Source organism: Cervus elaphus, chromosome 22 (genome assembly GCF_910594005.1).
Source record: "Cervus elaphus chromosome 22, mCerEla1.1, whole genome shotgun sequence".
In the NCBI taxonomy this organism is placed as follows: Eukaryota; Metazoa; Chordata; class Mammalia; order Artiodactyla; family Cervidae; genus Cervus; species Cervus elaphus.
Window position 1 is genome coordinate 19,208,240 of NC_057836.1, and position 17,080 is coordinate 19,225,319.

Genomic DNA, 17,080 nt, shown 5'->3' on the forward strand with positions numbered 1-17,080 from the left:
TTTTGAGGTTGTATTTCTTTTCACTGAGTGTAAAGTTTTTGAGATCCATCTAAGTTGTTGCCCGTATCAGTACTTTGTCCTTCTTTATTAGTGAGTAGCATTCCATGGTATGGATGTACCACAGCTAGTTTGATGGACATTTTGATTGTTTCCAATATTTAGAAATATTGTTTTCTTTCCCCCATCTTCTGGGAAAGCAGATTTTGGAATTTAATTTTTAATTATCTACAGGTTTTTGTGTGTGTACCTCTTGTGTAGTTTTTCTGTATTTTTAAAAACACTGTGGGGACTTCCCTGGTGTCCAGTGGTTAACATACTGTGCTTCCACTGTGTGGGGCAAGGGTTATATCCCTAGCTGGGGAACTAAGATCCTGCATGCCATGTGGAGTGGCCAGAAAAAAAAAAAAAACAACAAAACAAACACTGTGGAGAATAGATACATATTTCAGAAGGAAAATATAACATTGATAAAAAGATAGAGTTATGAATGTCTTAAATTTATTCAACAAACAAATTTAGCATACTTCCAATTCCTGTCCCTTCTTTCTCCTACCGTCCTCTCTTCTGGTAAGTCTTTGTTCTTTGTTTCTGGAGCAGTTCATCTGATGAGGTCCACAAGTTACCATCTTCAATCATTTCCATGTTCAGATTCTCAACAGTAAAGAAAAGATAGAAATATTAGGAAAATTCTGTGATCTAATAAAGGGATAATTTTTCATATTTTAATGATAAGTATTTGAACTTAGTATGCTTATTTATTTTTATTGATAAGGTTGTTCTCAGTTTTTCCATGTTTTAAAGTGGAGAGTGGAAGGTCTCATAACAAGTGTTGTATTGTCAAAGTTGAACTCTGTCAATCAGTCAAAAGGAACATCTTATAGATGTTCTTATGCAGTATTATATGGACAATTTTAGAGTGAAAAGTTGCCTGACTTTAGCTTGTATAAGTTTAGAAACATCTCAGAAAGGCCATGGGTGATAAATATATCACCACTGAGCACAGAAATGTAAACTAAATATTAGATGATTTAGCTTTTATATGTGCCAAATTCCTGGATTCATCCTCAAACAAGTCAACCCAGATACATGTATTATATTTTACTTGCATTTTTTCCTACTGTGAAAGTCTATAATACATCTGAGATAGTTCAACTCATAAATGATTCACCAAGGAGTTTTATAATATGGTAAGGGAATGCTCAAGAAGCAGCTTTAAGCAGACAACAAATGTTTATTTATTTTCTTTTCATTAGCATCAGATTTTACTGTCTATACTTTACCAGCACTGCAGGGAACACTGTACTGTTCAATGGTGAATTCCTCTGAAATGCAAAAAGAATGAGACAGAGTGAAGACAGACATGCAGTAATAGGCACATGAGTAGTTAACTGTAAATAAACTGTGTAAGCTATGAAAGAAAGTATAAAGCATAGTTATAGAGCCAATAAAAGGACTTCTTTTGTACTAAGCCGCTTGGGATTGGTTGGTGGGAAGTAAGAGAAAGTTGGGCTTGGATACAAAGTTCACAGATGGATAACTGTCTTTCTGTAGGACACTGTATAGCCCTTCTTCACAATTATGTTTTTCTTATTGGAGTTGTACCTTCTGCTCTGAACCTTTTCTTTTCTAAGAAAGAGTTAAATTGAAATGCTACCAGCATGCTAAGATGCTGGTAAGTTTCTAGTTCAGAGTCATGAGCAAATCAAAGAATTTCCTGATATATTACACAGTTTCCCAAAATTTGTGACTCTCCAAGGCCCAGGTGAAAAATAGATCAAATTTTGGGTCTCATAGCACACATTAGTACTGAGAAGTGGCTTTTTAAAGTTATTGCTACTCTTTTTTCCTTTCTGGAAAAATTCAGTGTAGAACAAACAACTTCATGGGGGAATTTAGAAAGAACTGATCCCCTTATTGCTCTAAGATCAGTTTATAAGAATGACTCTAATACTTGTTTGGGGATAAGTATTACTAATAAGATTATCCTGTGATCATAAACTCACTCTTTCTTCCAGTGAGAGATTGTGGAGTTTTCTTTCAGTTATGGTGACACTATCCTAGATTAGTCATCTTTTTCCTTTCAAGGCTTGGCATGTCTGAATCTCACTCACCTGTCTCATAGTAATCATATGCCTTTACTGTAGCTGGTTTTAAATTCTTTACTGCGATGTCTTGTTCCACTGAGAAGGAGAAACTCAGGATTTGATGGGTTAACTGAAGAGACAGGAAAACTGAATTGGAATCAAAGATTAACTGAGTCTCTTTTTCCCCAAGACATTATCAGACCCTGTACTTATGCTATTCTCTGTACCAAAACCTATGGAAAGAACGAGATGGCTTCAGACTTGTATAATACATTCAAGGACAGATAAGAGAAGGGCAAGAAGATTATTCTACAGACAGTTAAATGTAATAAATCAAGCCTGTTGACTTGGCCAGGATTCATTTTCCTCTATAGCTATTTTCTTCCCCTACCCCTTTCATACACGAAATACAAGGGAGTTTTGTAATATGGGGCTTTCCTAGAGGCTCAGATGGTAAAAAAATCTGCCTACTATGTGGGAGACCCGGTTTCAATCCCTGGGTCAGGAAGATTCCTCTGGAGAAGGGAATGGCAAGCCACTCCAGTATTCTTGCCTGGAGAATTTCTTGGATGGACAGAGAGCTTGGTAAGCTGTAGTCTGTGGGGTTGTAAAGAGTCGAACACGACTGAGTGACTAACACTTATACCAGAGGCTTTTGTAATACGGTAAGCTGTGTGTGTAAAGTACACTCTTTGGAACCTGGGTTGGCTTGTTAGAACCTCTAGTGGCTCTCTTGGACCTAGCAGAGTTACAGAGACTCTTACCTCTTCAAAGTAAATCAGGACATGGTTGGCGTTCACTTCAGTCCTCTGAATCTGAGCCATTTCCTGGAGCTGTAGATGCAGAGGATAAACCAAAGGGTATGAGATGAGGGACTTTCAGGTTGAGATAATCTTCAGATATTTATGTTCTAGATGGCTTCTCAGAACATCACACTCTAATTTGATCTCCTCAAGAATAATAGCAATAGTAATAAAAATAACATTGACTAAACACTCTCCCTATCTATTATCTACATATAGAGGTAGGGAATTATCTTCTAACTATATTTAAAAAAGAGGGGAGGGGAAGGCTAAAAGACATTTCTCCCCATCTTTTGAGTCTAGCATAATTTTGATACCAGAAACCAGTAAGAATAATGTAAGAAACAAAAAGTATAGCCCAGTGTCAGTCACTGGGATGACATCAGTCACTGGGAGAAGGGGGCGACAGAGGATGAGATGGTTGGATGGCATCACTGACTCAATGGATATGAATCTGGGTAATCTCGGGGAATTGGTAATGGACAGGGAGGCCTGACGTGCTGCAGTTCATGGGGTTGCAGAAAGTCAGACATGACTGAGTGACTGAACTGAACTGAGTGTCAGTCATGATATTAAAAAAAAAAACCACACACACAAAACACAACCATTTATAAGCAAACAGAATTCAGAAATTTATTTTAAAAAATAAATACAGTGACCAGGTCCAGTTAGTCCTAAGAATGTAAAGTTGCTTCAGAATTTAAAAGACCAATGTGATTTATTATACTAATTAAAAATAAAATCACTGTCATCTAAAATACAGAAAAAGATTTGAACTAAAACACAGGGCCCATTTGTTACAATAACTTTTGTAAATTATACAAAAATTGGGAACTTCCTTGAACCAATAAGGAAAATGATCAAAAACTCTAAAGCAAACATTTGTTCAATGATGAAGAGATAAAAACTGTCTCTTCTATGTCAAGGAAAAGTTCAGAAAAAAAAAAAAGGAGAATATATGTACATATATACATATGATGTAGTCTCCCTTTTCCTTTTTATACATAATGGAAAGATGATTCAATGCACTATGGATTCCTAGAAGTCTCAAGGTTAAACATTATTAACCATGTTTATGATTTAAAACTTATAGTTGAGACCATATAACTAGGATGCCCACTGTTCGAATGATGGAAATACACACTAGAGACACAAGTTTGAGAGACCTCTTGAAGAACTGAATCAAAAAAATTAAATTTATAGCATTTATTTGCCATGACTTTGCTATCTGTAAGGGATTTAGGGCTTACCTTTCTCACTGATGATTTCACAGGTATGAAGCCTGATACCATCTTCACATCAACAATGACCATGTTGGAGCTGGGTCGTTCCCCAGTGTAACTATGAAGTCAAGGTGTACGGACAAGGCAGTCAAACAAAATCCTTTGGACTTCATTCAAGACAGAAGTCTCTCCTGTTTTATTTCTAGTGTTTCCTATCCCTGGTTACCATTCAACTTCACCATCTACTCTATTTGCTTCTGCTATAGTTGTCTGGGGGCTTCCCGGGTGGCGCTAGTGGTAAAGAATCTGCCAGCCAATGCAGGAGACACAAGCTTGATCCCTGGGTTGGCAACAAGACCCCCCTCAGGGGGAAGGAAGTGGCAACCCACTCCAGTATTCTTGCCTGGAAAACTCCATGGACAAAGGAGCCTGCCGGGCTACAGTCCATGGGGTTGTAAAAGAGTGGGACATGACTGAACAACTGAGCACGTAATTGTTTGGAAAACTCATAAGAAGTCATACTCTGCAGGTATGGTGACATCATATTCTCAACATTAAAGCTTTTCGGTTAAGAGTGAAGAAAAATTTCTTTTGAATAAATACTGCAAGAGTTTCTTATTCATTATGTATGACCCTGGACAGTGAAGGTCCTCTGCACCAGAAAATCAATTTCACCATAATTTACAATAGGTCAGGTAGCAGTTTAGGATTTACCTAATGTTGATGTGAATCTGGACTTTCCTGTGAGTGCTGAATCTATCACAATCCTTCGGGAGAGTTTCAACTTTCAGAGTAAAGGGAGCTTTTCCTTCTTTCTTGGGCAGGATATTATATCTCAAGGATGTCTAAAACAAACGGGGGAAACAAAAGCCTTTATTTTTGTACTCAATCTATTGCTTCTAGGTAATGCTTCTAGGTATGCATTTCTTTCTCTGTTTTGAAGTTCAGATCTACTTCTTGAGACTTGACCTCCCATTTGTGACACTTCCGAAATTCTGGCAGGTCTCACCTGGACGTACACACATCCTGACCCTGACACGGCTGTGCTGTACTCTCCCGGGATCTTTGGCAAAGCCACCTCCTGCAGCAGTAGACGTTTGGCTTCATCTACTCGGAATTCTTCAGAGAAGGTCTCTGCTGACTTAATGGTGACAGTAGCTGCTTTCTCCCCTTTAGTGAAAGTTGCTGCTCCATATCTGGAGAGTGCCTGGAGAGCCACCACTGTATCCTGAAAAAAGATGGGTGCAGAAATTATAGGAGAGGAAGGTGGCCAAATCATACTGGATATGAACCATAATCATGCTACTCTCAGAGTTACCTAGTCATAAGCACTGTTCATTCACTGAATTTCAAGTCTATTCAGAGTTCCTTATTCATCATGAACTATTCTAGGTACTTTGTGTGTGTTAGTCACTCCATCATGTCTGACCCTGTGATCCCATGGACTGTAGCCGACCAGGCTTCTCTGTCCATGGAATTCTCTAGGCAAGAATACTGGACTGGATAGCCATCCCCTTCTCCAGGGGATCTTCCCAACGCAGGGATTGAATCCAGGTCTCCCGCATTGCAGGCAGATTCTTTACCATTTGAACCATCTGGAAACCCTTAGGTACTTTGGGGAAATGCAGTTTCCTCATTCAAGTAGTTTACAATGTACATATGGGACTAAGACTCAAATATTTGACATAAAGTAGAAGACATTTCAATAATCTATGTATTTCTGTGTATTTCTATGAGCTTCACAGGTGGCAGAGTGGTAAAGAATCTGCCTGCCAATGCAGGAGATGCAAGAGACTTGGGTTTGATCCCTGGGTCAGGAAGATCCCTGGAGTAGGAAATGGCAACTTACTCCAGTATTCTTGCCTGGAGAATCCCATAGACAGAGGAGTCTCACAGGTTACAGTCCATGGGGTCGCAAAGAGTCAGACACGACCGAGAATGCAGACATGTAATATATACATTTCTATAGCAATATTTGTTGGGAAAATTCAGAGAAAGAAGGAGTTGGAGCTAGTATACATAATAAGAGAAGACTGTGAAGAAGATGAGAAATAAGGTTATCTCTGAATAGTGAGAAAGATTTATGAAGGCAGTAAAGAGGCATCAGGCAGTAACAGGGAGGGACATATTGGAAATAAAGACCTGGAAAAGAGTGAGCCAATTCCAGGAAAAGCGAAGAGATTTGCCTTATTAGACAAGATTATTCATGTTTACTGAGGAGAGGAAATATTTTGGGCAAAATAATTTTAGTCTTTGGATGAAAAATGCTACAAAGTATGTGGGATCCTAGTTCCCCCACCAACATGGGATAGAACCTGAGCCCCCTGCAGTGGAAGCACGGAGTCTGGACCACCAGGAAAGACCCTAAAGGAAGTAATAGTATGAAAACATTGCTTTAGGAAGATTGGCCACTTTATAGAAGAGGATCCACTAAGAAGACAAATTATGAGAGATTGAATAGAGGACAGAGAAATAACCCAAGTATAAAATAATGAGGCTGAAACCTTTCTGGTTATGCAAGAATAAAATATAAATTAGAAACACTACTCACTTACTCAACTCTTAGAATATGGTTGTGTCTACATAGGTATTAGTACATTTATTTTTCTTCCTAGAGTCTCTTCACAGACCTGAGTGGAGGAGAAGCCCCCGTTGGGGTTCTGTTGCTTGGTGAGCCATTTTACAATCTTTGTAGCCACAGACAGATCTTCTGAAGATGGGGCAGGCTGCGCAGTAAGATAGGCAAGGAGGCAGTAAGATGTCATCTCCACGTCAACAGAAGGAGCCCGGCGTGGACTGTAGAGTTCATTAACTTCTTGAGACTTCCCAGGACGTTGCCAGTGGATTGAGTCCTCTTAGAAATAAAAAAGGATATAATCTTCAGCTTAGGGAACATTTTCAAAAATCTAATTCATGAATGATCCCTGTAATTACAGCTCACCCAGTGAATGGGCACACGTGAAGTGAAGTGAAAGTCTCTCAGTAGTGTCCGATTTTTTGCGACCCCATGGACTATAGAGTCCATGGAATACTCCAGGCCAGAATACTGGAGTCAGTAGCCTTTCCTTTCTCCAGGGGATCTTCCCAACCCCAGGGATTGAACCCAGGTCTCCCACACTGCAGGCAGATTCTTTACCAGCTGAGCCTCCAGGGAAGCCCAAGAATACTGGAGTGGGTAGTCTTTCCTTTATCCAGTGGATCTTCCCAACCCAGGAATCAAACCGGGGTCTCCTGCATTGTGAGCAGATTCTTTACCAACTGAGCTATCAGGGAAGCCGAGACATGCTTGAAGTGAAAGTATTAAGTAATCACCAATCAAGCTAATCTTTGCCGAGAAAGTACATTGAGGTTCCAGTAAATCACCTCGTGTCTTTGTGTTTATTACATCCCGTGTGATATTAGAAACTGGACTGTTTAGAGGTCTATAATGTGTGAATTGATAAAATCATCCATGTTACCTAGAGATGTTAGGTCAGTAATAATTAATCTTCTTATAATAATAAAATGGATAGAATATAATATAAGCATGATGTGAAAGTGAAAAGTGAAAGTCGTTCAGTCATTTCCAACTCTTTGTGACCCCATGGACTGATTATATACAGTTCACGGAATTCTCCAGGTGAGAATACTGGAGTGGGTAGTTGTTTCCTTCTCCAGTGGCTCTTCCCAAACCAGGGATAGAACCCAGGTCTCCTGCATTGCAGGCAGATTCTTTACCAGCTGAGCCACCAGGGAAGCCCAAGAATACTGGAGTGGGTAGCCTATCCCTTCTCCAGGGGATCTTCCTGACCCAGGAATTGAACCGGGATCTCCTGCATTGCCGGCGGATTCTTCACCAGCTGAGCTACTAGGGAAGCCCAAAATAAATGTGAATAAAATAGGCCCTCTCTCTTTGATCATTGGTGTGATTTTTGGAAGTCAATTCTTACCTTCTCTGACAGCCTCTTTGTCTAGTGACTCAAGCAGCTCCTTTCGCTTGGCTTGGTCTCCTGCTAGTGCGAAGGCATAGGCCAATAACGCCTTGGTATAGACAAGACTTCCTTGGGCCTCTGAGGCAGATTGCCAGGCCCTTTCCAGGCAGAAAAGAGCATTGCGGACAACTGAGTGCTATAAAGAAGATAAAGATAAAGTGTATATATGTCAATCCAAATCTCCCAGTTCATCCTGCCCCCACCTTTCCCCTTTGGTATCCATATGTTCTCATTGTCCACATCAATCCTGTTTCTGCCTTGCAAAGAGGTTCATCTGTACCATTTTTCTAGATTCCACATATATGCATTAATATACAAAATGTGTTTTTCTCTTTCTGATTTACTGAAAATGAAGGAAGACCTTAAGCTAGCTGAACCAGGCTAATGAACTGTCCCCTGGCTAGTCACAGATTAAATGCCCCAATGTGCTTGCACGACACCACAGTTCTGACCAGAGGGTAATTTCCTTTGCAGCTTCCCAAGGGATCTATCATCCTTTATGCTCCAATGAAATATGCTAATATTAAATAATGTGAAAGTCACAACTCATTTTCCTCAGGGATTCATAGCTCCACGAGTTTCATCCTTACATTAGAGGGAGGTACATTAGAGGGTGGGAGTGGCGGTACGTACGGTGACGAGCAGCGGCATCTCCAGTAGAGCGATGGTGATGTAGGCAGAGAACGTTACCTCATCATCAACCCCACCCTGCAGGATCAGAGGCAGAGACACTCAAACACTCCAAGAGCCATCACGCAGAGTCAGCTAACTCTAATTTCCCCCTTGGTTATCTTCACCAGAATGTTTCTTTTCTAGGGTAATATTATTGTTTCCTCCACTTCCTCCTTCACCCCCAAATTCTGAAATCTGTCCCAAATAACTTTCCCTCACTTTTAATGACATAGTGGAGTTTCTTGGACATGCTGTTTTCTTACCATAGGAAACACCTAATTTATTGTTAGGTTTCAAAGCTTTCACTTCTGCTGTCCTTCTCAAAGTTATGTCACCAGGACTTGAGAAATCCATAGGAGCATCACAGCTCATACACTTCACTCTTCTCAGGGACCAGAGCAAATTTAAAGGCATCACCTTAATAGCATTGTTTAGCAATGATCCGGAGCTCTGGAAACAACCATTTTCTTTCTGCTTCTGTGAGAGCCAGGTAAGGGAGTCTCTGATGTGCGAGTCCTCCACAAAGATGTGTGACTGGGCTTGAGAAAAAGACTTCAGCACAAATGCAGTAAGCCTGTCCAGCAAAGAAGAGAAGGCGATCTGAGGACCATCTCCCTTTTAAAGCTCACTGTGCATCATTGCTTTCAGATAGCTTCACAATTCCATGGGGAAAATTGGTGGGGAGATGACCCTTGAATACTGAATATACTCTTATTTGTCCAACAAACTTCTGAATCTATTTAAAAATCTCAACTTTATTGGTTTCTCTAGAGTTGATACTGTTTTCCTCATAAAATGTTTGTTGGAGACTCAAAGCCTTCCCACCACCCAAACTGCCATTTTCTGAATGCTTTTACTACACCACAGTGTCTTTCTGTCCTTCGCCTCCTCTTCTCCCTGAATGCACAATATAGAAACTTCTTTCTCTCTCATTTCACATTATGACACCTTATGCATTATATTTCTGCTTGAGGAGGCCCTAATTTTACGACTATCTATTGTACTATCTACCTGCAAAGCAGGAGACACAGATTCTATCCTTGGGTCTGGAAGATCCCCTGGAGAAGGAAATGGCAATCCACTCCAGTATTCTTGCCTGAGGAATCCCATGGACAGAGGAGCCAGGTGGGCTACAGTCTATGGGGTCCCAAAAGAGTTGGGCATGACTTAGCAGCTAAACAACAACTGTACTATCAGAACAGTGAGCTTTCATACATGAAATGGTGAGATCCTCTGCTAGCAATGATACGCATGTGGGTTTTTAAAGGGTAACAAATTTCTACACAATAAGTCCAGGTATCAGAGAAGAGCTACTTCCAGTTATCTGAAATATCTTGGCTCTACAGACAGCATATGGAAATAATTATCTTACCAAGTGTTTCCCTGACTTCTACCACCACGATCCCCAAAGGCGCTGTAAGAACCATCACTGTGCTTATAGTTCAACTGTCTTTGGTAACCTGAAGAAGAAGGACGTTTGCATAGATTTAGGAAATAGCAGAGACACTGGAGAAGGAATCAGGCTTTTCCTTAAAACTCATTGAGGAATCACAGGGAAGCTACTATTTTACTATAAAGTCTCCAAGATTTGATGATGCCATTTAATTCTCTGGTTGTATTGTGAGACATCTTGTTGGATGACACAGCAAAGGTAATTACTAAATCTTAATTGAAGGGACATGGATTTGAGTTCACTGGAGGAGATATTTAGGAAATCAATTAATGTTTTTCCTTTGGGAGTAATCTCTCACCACTGATGAGGTAGCTGATGGCTTTGGACTTGATCTTCTCAGTGAGCTGTCCTGTCTCATTTAGATAGTTCAGAACATAGATGTTAGGGGTGAAAAGGACCATATTCTGTTCTCCACAACCATAGGGCATCTGGAGAAGATTCTGAAGATTTTGCATTGCAGAGCCTAGTATATCACCTGAGGAATGAAATACAGAAAAAAATTTAGAGGAACTCAGAGCTGATTGATGTTAAGGTAGGAAAATAGATGACTAGCTAAGTGAGAAGTCAAATCATGTATAAAGGGGAGGACCAGAAAGCATAAGAGGTGAAGAAAAACAAGAAATAGAAAGAGAAATGTGGGAACAATAAAGTAGATGTTCAAAGATGGGAAAAATAGGAAAAAAACAAAGTGGCAGGATGTACCTTTCTGATGAGTCACACATCTGGTAAAAAATGATTAGTTTCATCTCTAGGAGGAAGCATCACTATCTAGCCAATATCTTGAAGGTGAGAACACAAAGAGATGACTCTCCTTACTCTTTAGAGTATATCAAGGTTTAAGGTGTAACCCAGTATCAAATCAGTACCCCTTTCCCACTAATACACAGTGTGGTCCTTGGTGCTTTCTCAGTCCAATGCCTAGACTCAGGGACTCCATTAGGAAGGGATGAGGAGACCCCATGCACTAGAGTTAAAGGGATGGACAGACGCTTCTTTTGGGATGGGAGACTCACCCAAAACTGCATATGTTGCCCTGGCAGAACCTTCAACCACATTTGAAGGAAGTTTTAATGACAACTTTTCAGATTCTCCAGTTTCTAATGAAACAAGACAAATAGACAGAAGGGAGGGAAAAAATGAGAGAAATGTTCTAGTTCTGTTTGCATTTTTTCCATCTCTGTGATCAAGATCCAACATCACGTTTTTCTTAGCTATTATTTAACTTCTTTGATGCAATCCAAGTTTCTCCTAGAGCCACAATTCATCTCATAGTGAAGTTCATATTAATCATATATATTTGTGCTAAATCTCTATAGATCTCTATATAAGCATATACCTTATGTTACACTTATTTCCTTCTCTTTATTCTTCATGTTAACTTCTATTACAGCTAGTGGTTGAAAAAAAATCATATTTACTCCATAAATATGTATTAAGTGTGTTCTATGTACCAGATTCTGTTTTAAGTGCAGTGACATAGCAATTTTCGGAAGATATTCCCTGACATCATAATAACTTCATTTTGATGGGAGTAATAAAATAACAAATTTTTAGTATGCTAGATACTGATAAGTTCTATACAAAAAATAAAGCAGAGTGTTTATATGGTTGAGCTAGTGAGGCAAGGTAAACCAGGAAGTGCAGGGTGTGGGGAGAAAGTTGCCATCTAAATACTCATTGATTAAAAAATAAGGTATTTCCCTGGTGGTTCAGTGGCTAAGACTCCATGCTCTCAATTCAGGGGGCCTGGGTTCAATCCCTGGTCAGGGAACTAGATTCACACTCCCCAACTAAGACCTGGCCCATTATATTTACTACTGTAAGCAAGAATCCCTTAGAAGAAATGGAGTAGCCTTCATAGTCAACAAGAGTCCAAAATGCAGTACTTGGGTGCAATCTCAAAAATGACAGAATGATCTCTGTTTATTTCCAAGGCAAGCCAGTCAATATTACAGTAATCCAAGTCTATACCCCAACCAGTAATGCTGAGGAAGCTGAAATTGAATGGTTCTCTGAAGACCTACCAGACCTTCCAGAACTAGCACTCAATAAATGTCCTTTTCATTATAAGGGACTGGAATGCAAAAGTAGGAAGTCAAGAGATACCTGGAGTAACAGGCAAATTTGGCCTTGGAGTACAAAATGAAGCAGGACAAAGGCTAACAGAGTTTTGTCAAGAACTTGCACTGGTCATAGCAAACACCCTCTTCCAACAACACAAGAGAAGACTCTACACATGGACATCACCAGATGGTCAATACCGAAATCAGATTGATTATATTCTTTGCAGCCAAAGATGAAGAAGCTCTATATAGTCAGCAAAATAAGACCAGGAGCTGACTGTGGCTCATATCATAAACTCTTTTTTACAGAATTCAGACTTAAATTGAAGAAAGTAGGGAAAACCACTAGACCATTCAGGTATGACTTAAATTCCTTATGATTATACAGTGGAATTGACAAATAAATTCCAGGGATTAGATCTGATAGACAGAGTGCCTGAAGAAATATGGACAGAGGTTTATGACATTGTACAGGAGGCAGGGATCAAGACCATCCCCAAGAAAAAGAAACGCAAAAAAGCAAAATGGCTGTCTGAGGAGGCCTTACAAATAGCTGAGAAAAGAAGCAAAAGAGAAAGGAGAAAAGGAAAGCTATATCCATTTGAACACAGAGTTCCAAAGAATAGCAAGGAGAGATAAGAAAGCCTTCCTCAGGGATCAATGCAAAGAAATAGAGGAAAACAATAAAATGGGAAAGACTAAAGATATCTTCAAGAAAATTACAAGGGAACATTTCATGCAAAGATGGGCACAATAAAGGACAGAAATGGTATGGACCTAACAGAAGCAGAAGATATTAAGAAGAGGTGGCAAGAATACACAGAAGAACCATACAAAAAAGATCTTCATGACCCAGATAATCACAATGGTGTGATCACTCACCTAGAGCCAGACATCCTGGAATGTGAAATCAGGTGGGCCTTAGGAAGCATCACTGTGAACAAAGCTAGTGGAGGTGATGGAATTCCAGTTGAGCTATTTCAAACCCTTAAAGATGATGCTGTGAAAGTGCTGCACTCAATATGCCAGCAAATTTGGAAAACTCAGCAGTGGCCACAGGGCTGGAAAAGGTCAGTTTTCATTCCAATCCCAAAGAAAAGCAATGCCTATGAATGTTCCAACTACTGCACAATTGCACTCACCTCACACACTAGCAAAGTAATGCTCAAAATTCTCCAAGCCAGGCTTCAACAGTATGTGAACCTAGAACTTCCAGATGTTCAAGCTGGTTTTAGAAAAGGCAGAGGAACCAGAGATCAAATTGCCAACATCCATTCTATCATTGAAAAAGCAAGAGAATACCAGAAAAACATCTACTTCTGCTTTATTGATTATGCCAAAACCTTTAACTGTGAACATCACACCAAACTGTGGAAAATTCAAGAGATGGGAATACCAGACCACCTTACCTGCCTCTTGAGAAATTTGTATGCAGGTCAAGAAGTGACAGTTTGAACTGGACATTGAACAACAGACTGGTTCCAAATTGGGAAAGGAGTACGTCAAGGCTGTATATTGTCACCCTGCTTTTTTAACTTATATGCGAAGTATGTTATGTGAAATGCTGGGCTGGATGAAACGCTAGTTGGAATCAACATTGCCAGGAGAACTATCAATAACAGATACGCAGAATGACACCACCCGTATGGCAGAAAGTGAAAAAGAACTAAAGAGCCTCTTGATGAAAGTGAAAGGGGAGAGTGAAAAAGCTGACTTAAAACTCAACATTCAGAAAATGAAGATCATGGCATCTGGTCCCGTCACTTCATGGCAAATAGATGGGCAAACAATGGAGACAGTGTGACACTTTATATTTTGGGGCTCCAAAATCACTGCAGATGGTGACTGCAGCCCTGAAATTAAAAGATGCTTGCTCCTTGGAAGAAAAACTATGACCAACCTAGACAGCATATTAAAAAGCAGCGACATTACCTTGCTGATAAAGGTCTGTCTAGTCAAAGCTATAGCTTTTCAGTAGTCATGTATGGATGTGAGCGTTGGACCATAAAGAAAGCTGAGCACCAAATAATTGATGGTTTTGAACTATGGTGTTGGAGAAAACTCTTGAGAGTCCCTTGGACTGCAAGGAGATCCAACCAGTCAGTCCTCAATATTCATTAGAGGGAGTGATGCCGAAGCTGAAATTGCAATACTTTGGCCAACTGATGCAAAGAACTGACTCGTTTGAAAAGACCCTGATGCTGGGAAAGATTGAAGGCAGGAGGAGAAGGGGATGACAGAGGATGGGATGGTTGAATGGTATCACCGACTCAATAGACACGAGTTTGAGCAAACTCTGGGAATTGGTGATGGACAGGGAAGTGTGGTGTGCTGCAGTCCATGAGGTCACAAAGAGTCAGACATGACTGAGTGACTGAACTGAACTGAATAGCCAAAATAAATAAATATATAAATAGTTTAAAAAAATCATAAGTGATGGAGACTAAGTAAATCAGGGAGCAAAATTTATAGATATCTAAGGGAAGAGACTTGCTGGAAGATGGAACAAAACATGAAAAGACACCAAAGATGAGAGCATGCTGGATGTGTTCCAAGATCAGCTTAGGAGACCAGTGTGATTAGATTAGGAGGAGCAGGGTGAGTGGAGGACAGGGTAAGAGGATATGAAGTCACAAAGGTAGAAAGACTTTGTAGGTGAGGTTGGAGACATGCTCTAACTTTGAGGGACATGGGAGACTTTTGGAAGATTCTGAACAGAGGAGGGGCATGGTGTGAAATATGGTTTGCAATGATTCTCTTGCTATAGAAGAACAGAGGGAGATGACCAGGAGACCAGTTTGGAGGTGCTTGAGATGATCCAAGAGAGAAAGGTCTAGAGCAGGAGTGGACATGATGAGAAGTGGGAAAATTCTGAATAATATTTAAAGGTAGAACCAACTAGATTTGGAATCGATTGAGTGTGGAGTAAAAGAGAAAGAATATAACAAAGGACAACTCCAAAATTTTTATCTCCAGCAAGCAGAAGAATAGGATTTCCATCATCTGAGATGGAGAAAATTGTAGGAGAAGCAGCGAGTCCTGCAGGGGTTCAGTTTTGAGCAAGCTAGTTTTGAGAGACCTCTTAGACCTCCAAGCCTGCAAGTGGAGATGATAAGGGAACAGTTGAATACATGAGTCTCAGTTCAGGAAAGAGGTATGGACCAAAGATATATACATATTGTGGTCTCTGGTACAGTTATTAAAGTTCTGTGACTATCTGAGATTATCAGGGGATACTTAAATAGAGAAGAGAGGCCATCTGTACACTAAACATTGTTCTCAAGATGATTTTAGATAGCGCAGAGTTGAACATTTTAATAGTCATTTTCTGAATGACTGTATGAATGTTTAGATGGTAATTTTAAGGGTAATCATTAAATATTGTTTTTCTCTATATGTTAATGACCTAAAATTCTTCAAATAATTTGTTAAAAACATGAATACACTTAAACTATTAAGAATAATCAATAATACTAGTGCCACAAAGATATTTCAATATTTGGAAAATTGTGTAGGAAGAAGTTTGGGAAGCAAGGTGTATTGGAAAGAATCCTGTCAGATAGTCATCAGCTTTAGTCCTCATTATTGACCAAGAATTTTTAGGTGAATCTCTTTAACTTTTTGATGCCTTCATCAGGAAAAGATTGTTCTCCATCAAATGTCCTTCGATTTGCACATGGGATAGTATAATTCTTTCCTTTCTTTTTTTTCCAGCAGAGAAAACATGCCTCCAAGGGCATTTCACATCATATACTTTGGCAAGTGGCTTAACATAAGAATTTTATCTATTTCTGACACTTACCTGATGCACAGAGAAGTGCGTTGAAAGTTTCTTCTCTTTCTATCCCTTCAGGCTTTGTATTGAAAGAAGAAAATTAAGAAGAAAAGTTATGCATATATATATATATATATATATATATATATATATATGGAATCTAGAAAAATGGTACTGATGAACCTATTTACAGGGAAGGAATAGAGAACAAACTTGTGGATACAGGGAGGAAGGAGAGGGTGGGGCGAACTGAGAGAGTAGTATTGACTGCATATATACTACTGTGTGTGAAATAGATAACTAGTGGGAAGCTCCTGTATAGCATAGGGAGCTCAGCTCAGGGCTCTGTAATGACCTAGAGGGATGGGATTTGGGGGGTGAGTGGAAGGGAGGATTCAGAAGGAGGGGATACATGTATACATATAGCTGATTCACACTGTTGTACAGTAGAAGCTAATACAACATTGAAAAGCAATTATTCTCCAATTAAAAAATGAATTAAAAAAAAAGAGAAGTGATAATGTATCAGAGAAGAAGCAATCACTTTAGAAGAGAAAATGTTAGTGAAAGCTTGAGTTGTGGACATATTCATATTCATGGGAATGAAATGTCACTGCCACAAACATGTTAGATAATGCGATTTCCATAATAAAGCTTCTGAGACTCAGAGAAATTAGACCTGCATACCTCAACTAGTAAAGGCTTGATAACGGTGTCCTTCTGTCCAAGTGCTGGGAAGTGAGGCACCTCATTGCCACATAGTTCCTGAGACCGCAGGGCTTCTGCAGTAGCTGTGAAATTCACCTCTCCTGGGAATAAGATTCTTAAAGAGTTAAACAGTGATCCTATATTGAATGGTTTCTTCTTTTTTTTTTTTTTATTTATTTTTTTTTTTTGGTTTTTTTTTGGTTTCTTCTTTTTAAGCCTCTCCAATATATATAATTATTTTCTTCCCTTTGATCATTGTCAAACGAGGAGAGAAAAACATGCATCTGAGTGGGAGTGGAAAGCAATCATTACAACAAAAGAAGTAGGA

The 17,080-nt window shown here is 39.5% G+C and overlaps 1 protein-coding gene across 1 annotated transcript in view; it reads right to left on the bottom strand.

Moving 5' to 3' along the window:
* Positions 1–387: 387 nt before the first annotated feature.
* LOC122680591 (pregnancy zone protein-like) overlaps positions 388–17,080 on the bottom strand; it is a 55,002-nt gene continuing 38,309 nt past the window's right edge. Inside the window, exons 22-37 of the mRNA XM_043882137.1 lie at positions 16,732–16,853; positions 16,072–16,123; positions 11,220–11,303; positions 10,505–10,681; positions 10,126–10,213; positions 9,171–9,327; positions 8,715–8,789; positions 8,040–8,217; positions 6,741–6,964; positions 5,120–5,338; positions 4,825–4,955; positions 4,138–4,228; positions 2,849–2,917; positions 2,112–2,214; positions 1,281–1,322; positions 388–651 (exon numbers count right to left, since the gene is read on the bottom strand). Coding sequence (XP_043738072.1) covers positions 629–651; positions 1,281–1,322; positions 2,112–2,214; positions 2,849–2,917; positions 4,138–4,228; positions 4,825–4,955; positions 5,120–5,338; positions 6,741–6,964; positions 8,040–8,217; positions 8,715–8,789; positions 9,171–9,327; positions 10,126–10,213; positions 10,505–10,681; positions 11,220–11,303; positions 16,072–16,123; positions 16,732–16,853 — 1,835 coding nt within the window. The 3' untranslated portion in view covers positions 388–628. The remainder of the gene's footprint in view (positions 652–1,280; positions 1,323–2,111; positions 2,215–2,848; positions 2,918–4,137; positions 4,229–4,824; positions 4,956–5,119; positions 5,339–6,740; positions 6,965–8,039; positions 8,218–8,714; positions 8,790–9,170; positions 9,328–10,125; positions 10,214–10,504; positions 10,682–11,219; positions 11,304–16,071; positions 16,124–16,731; positions 16,854–17,080) is intronic.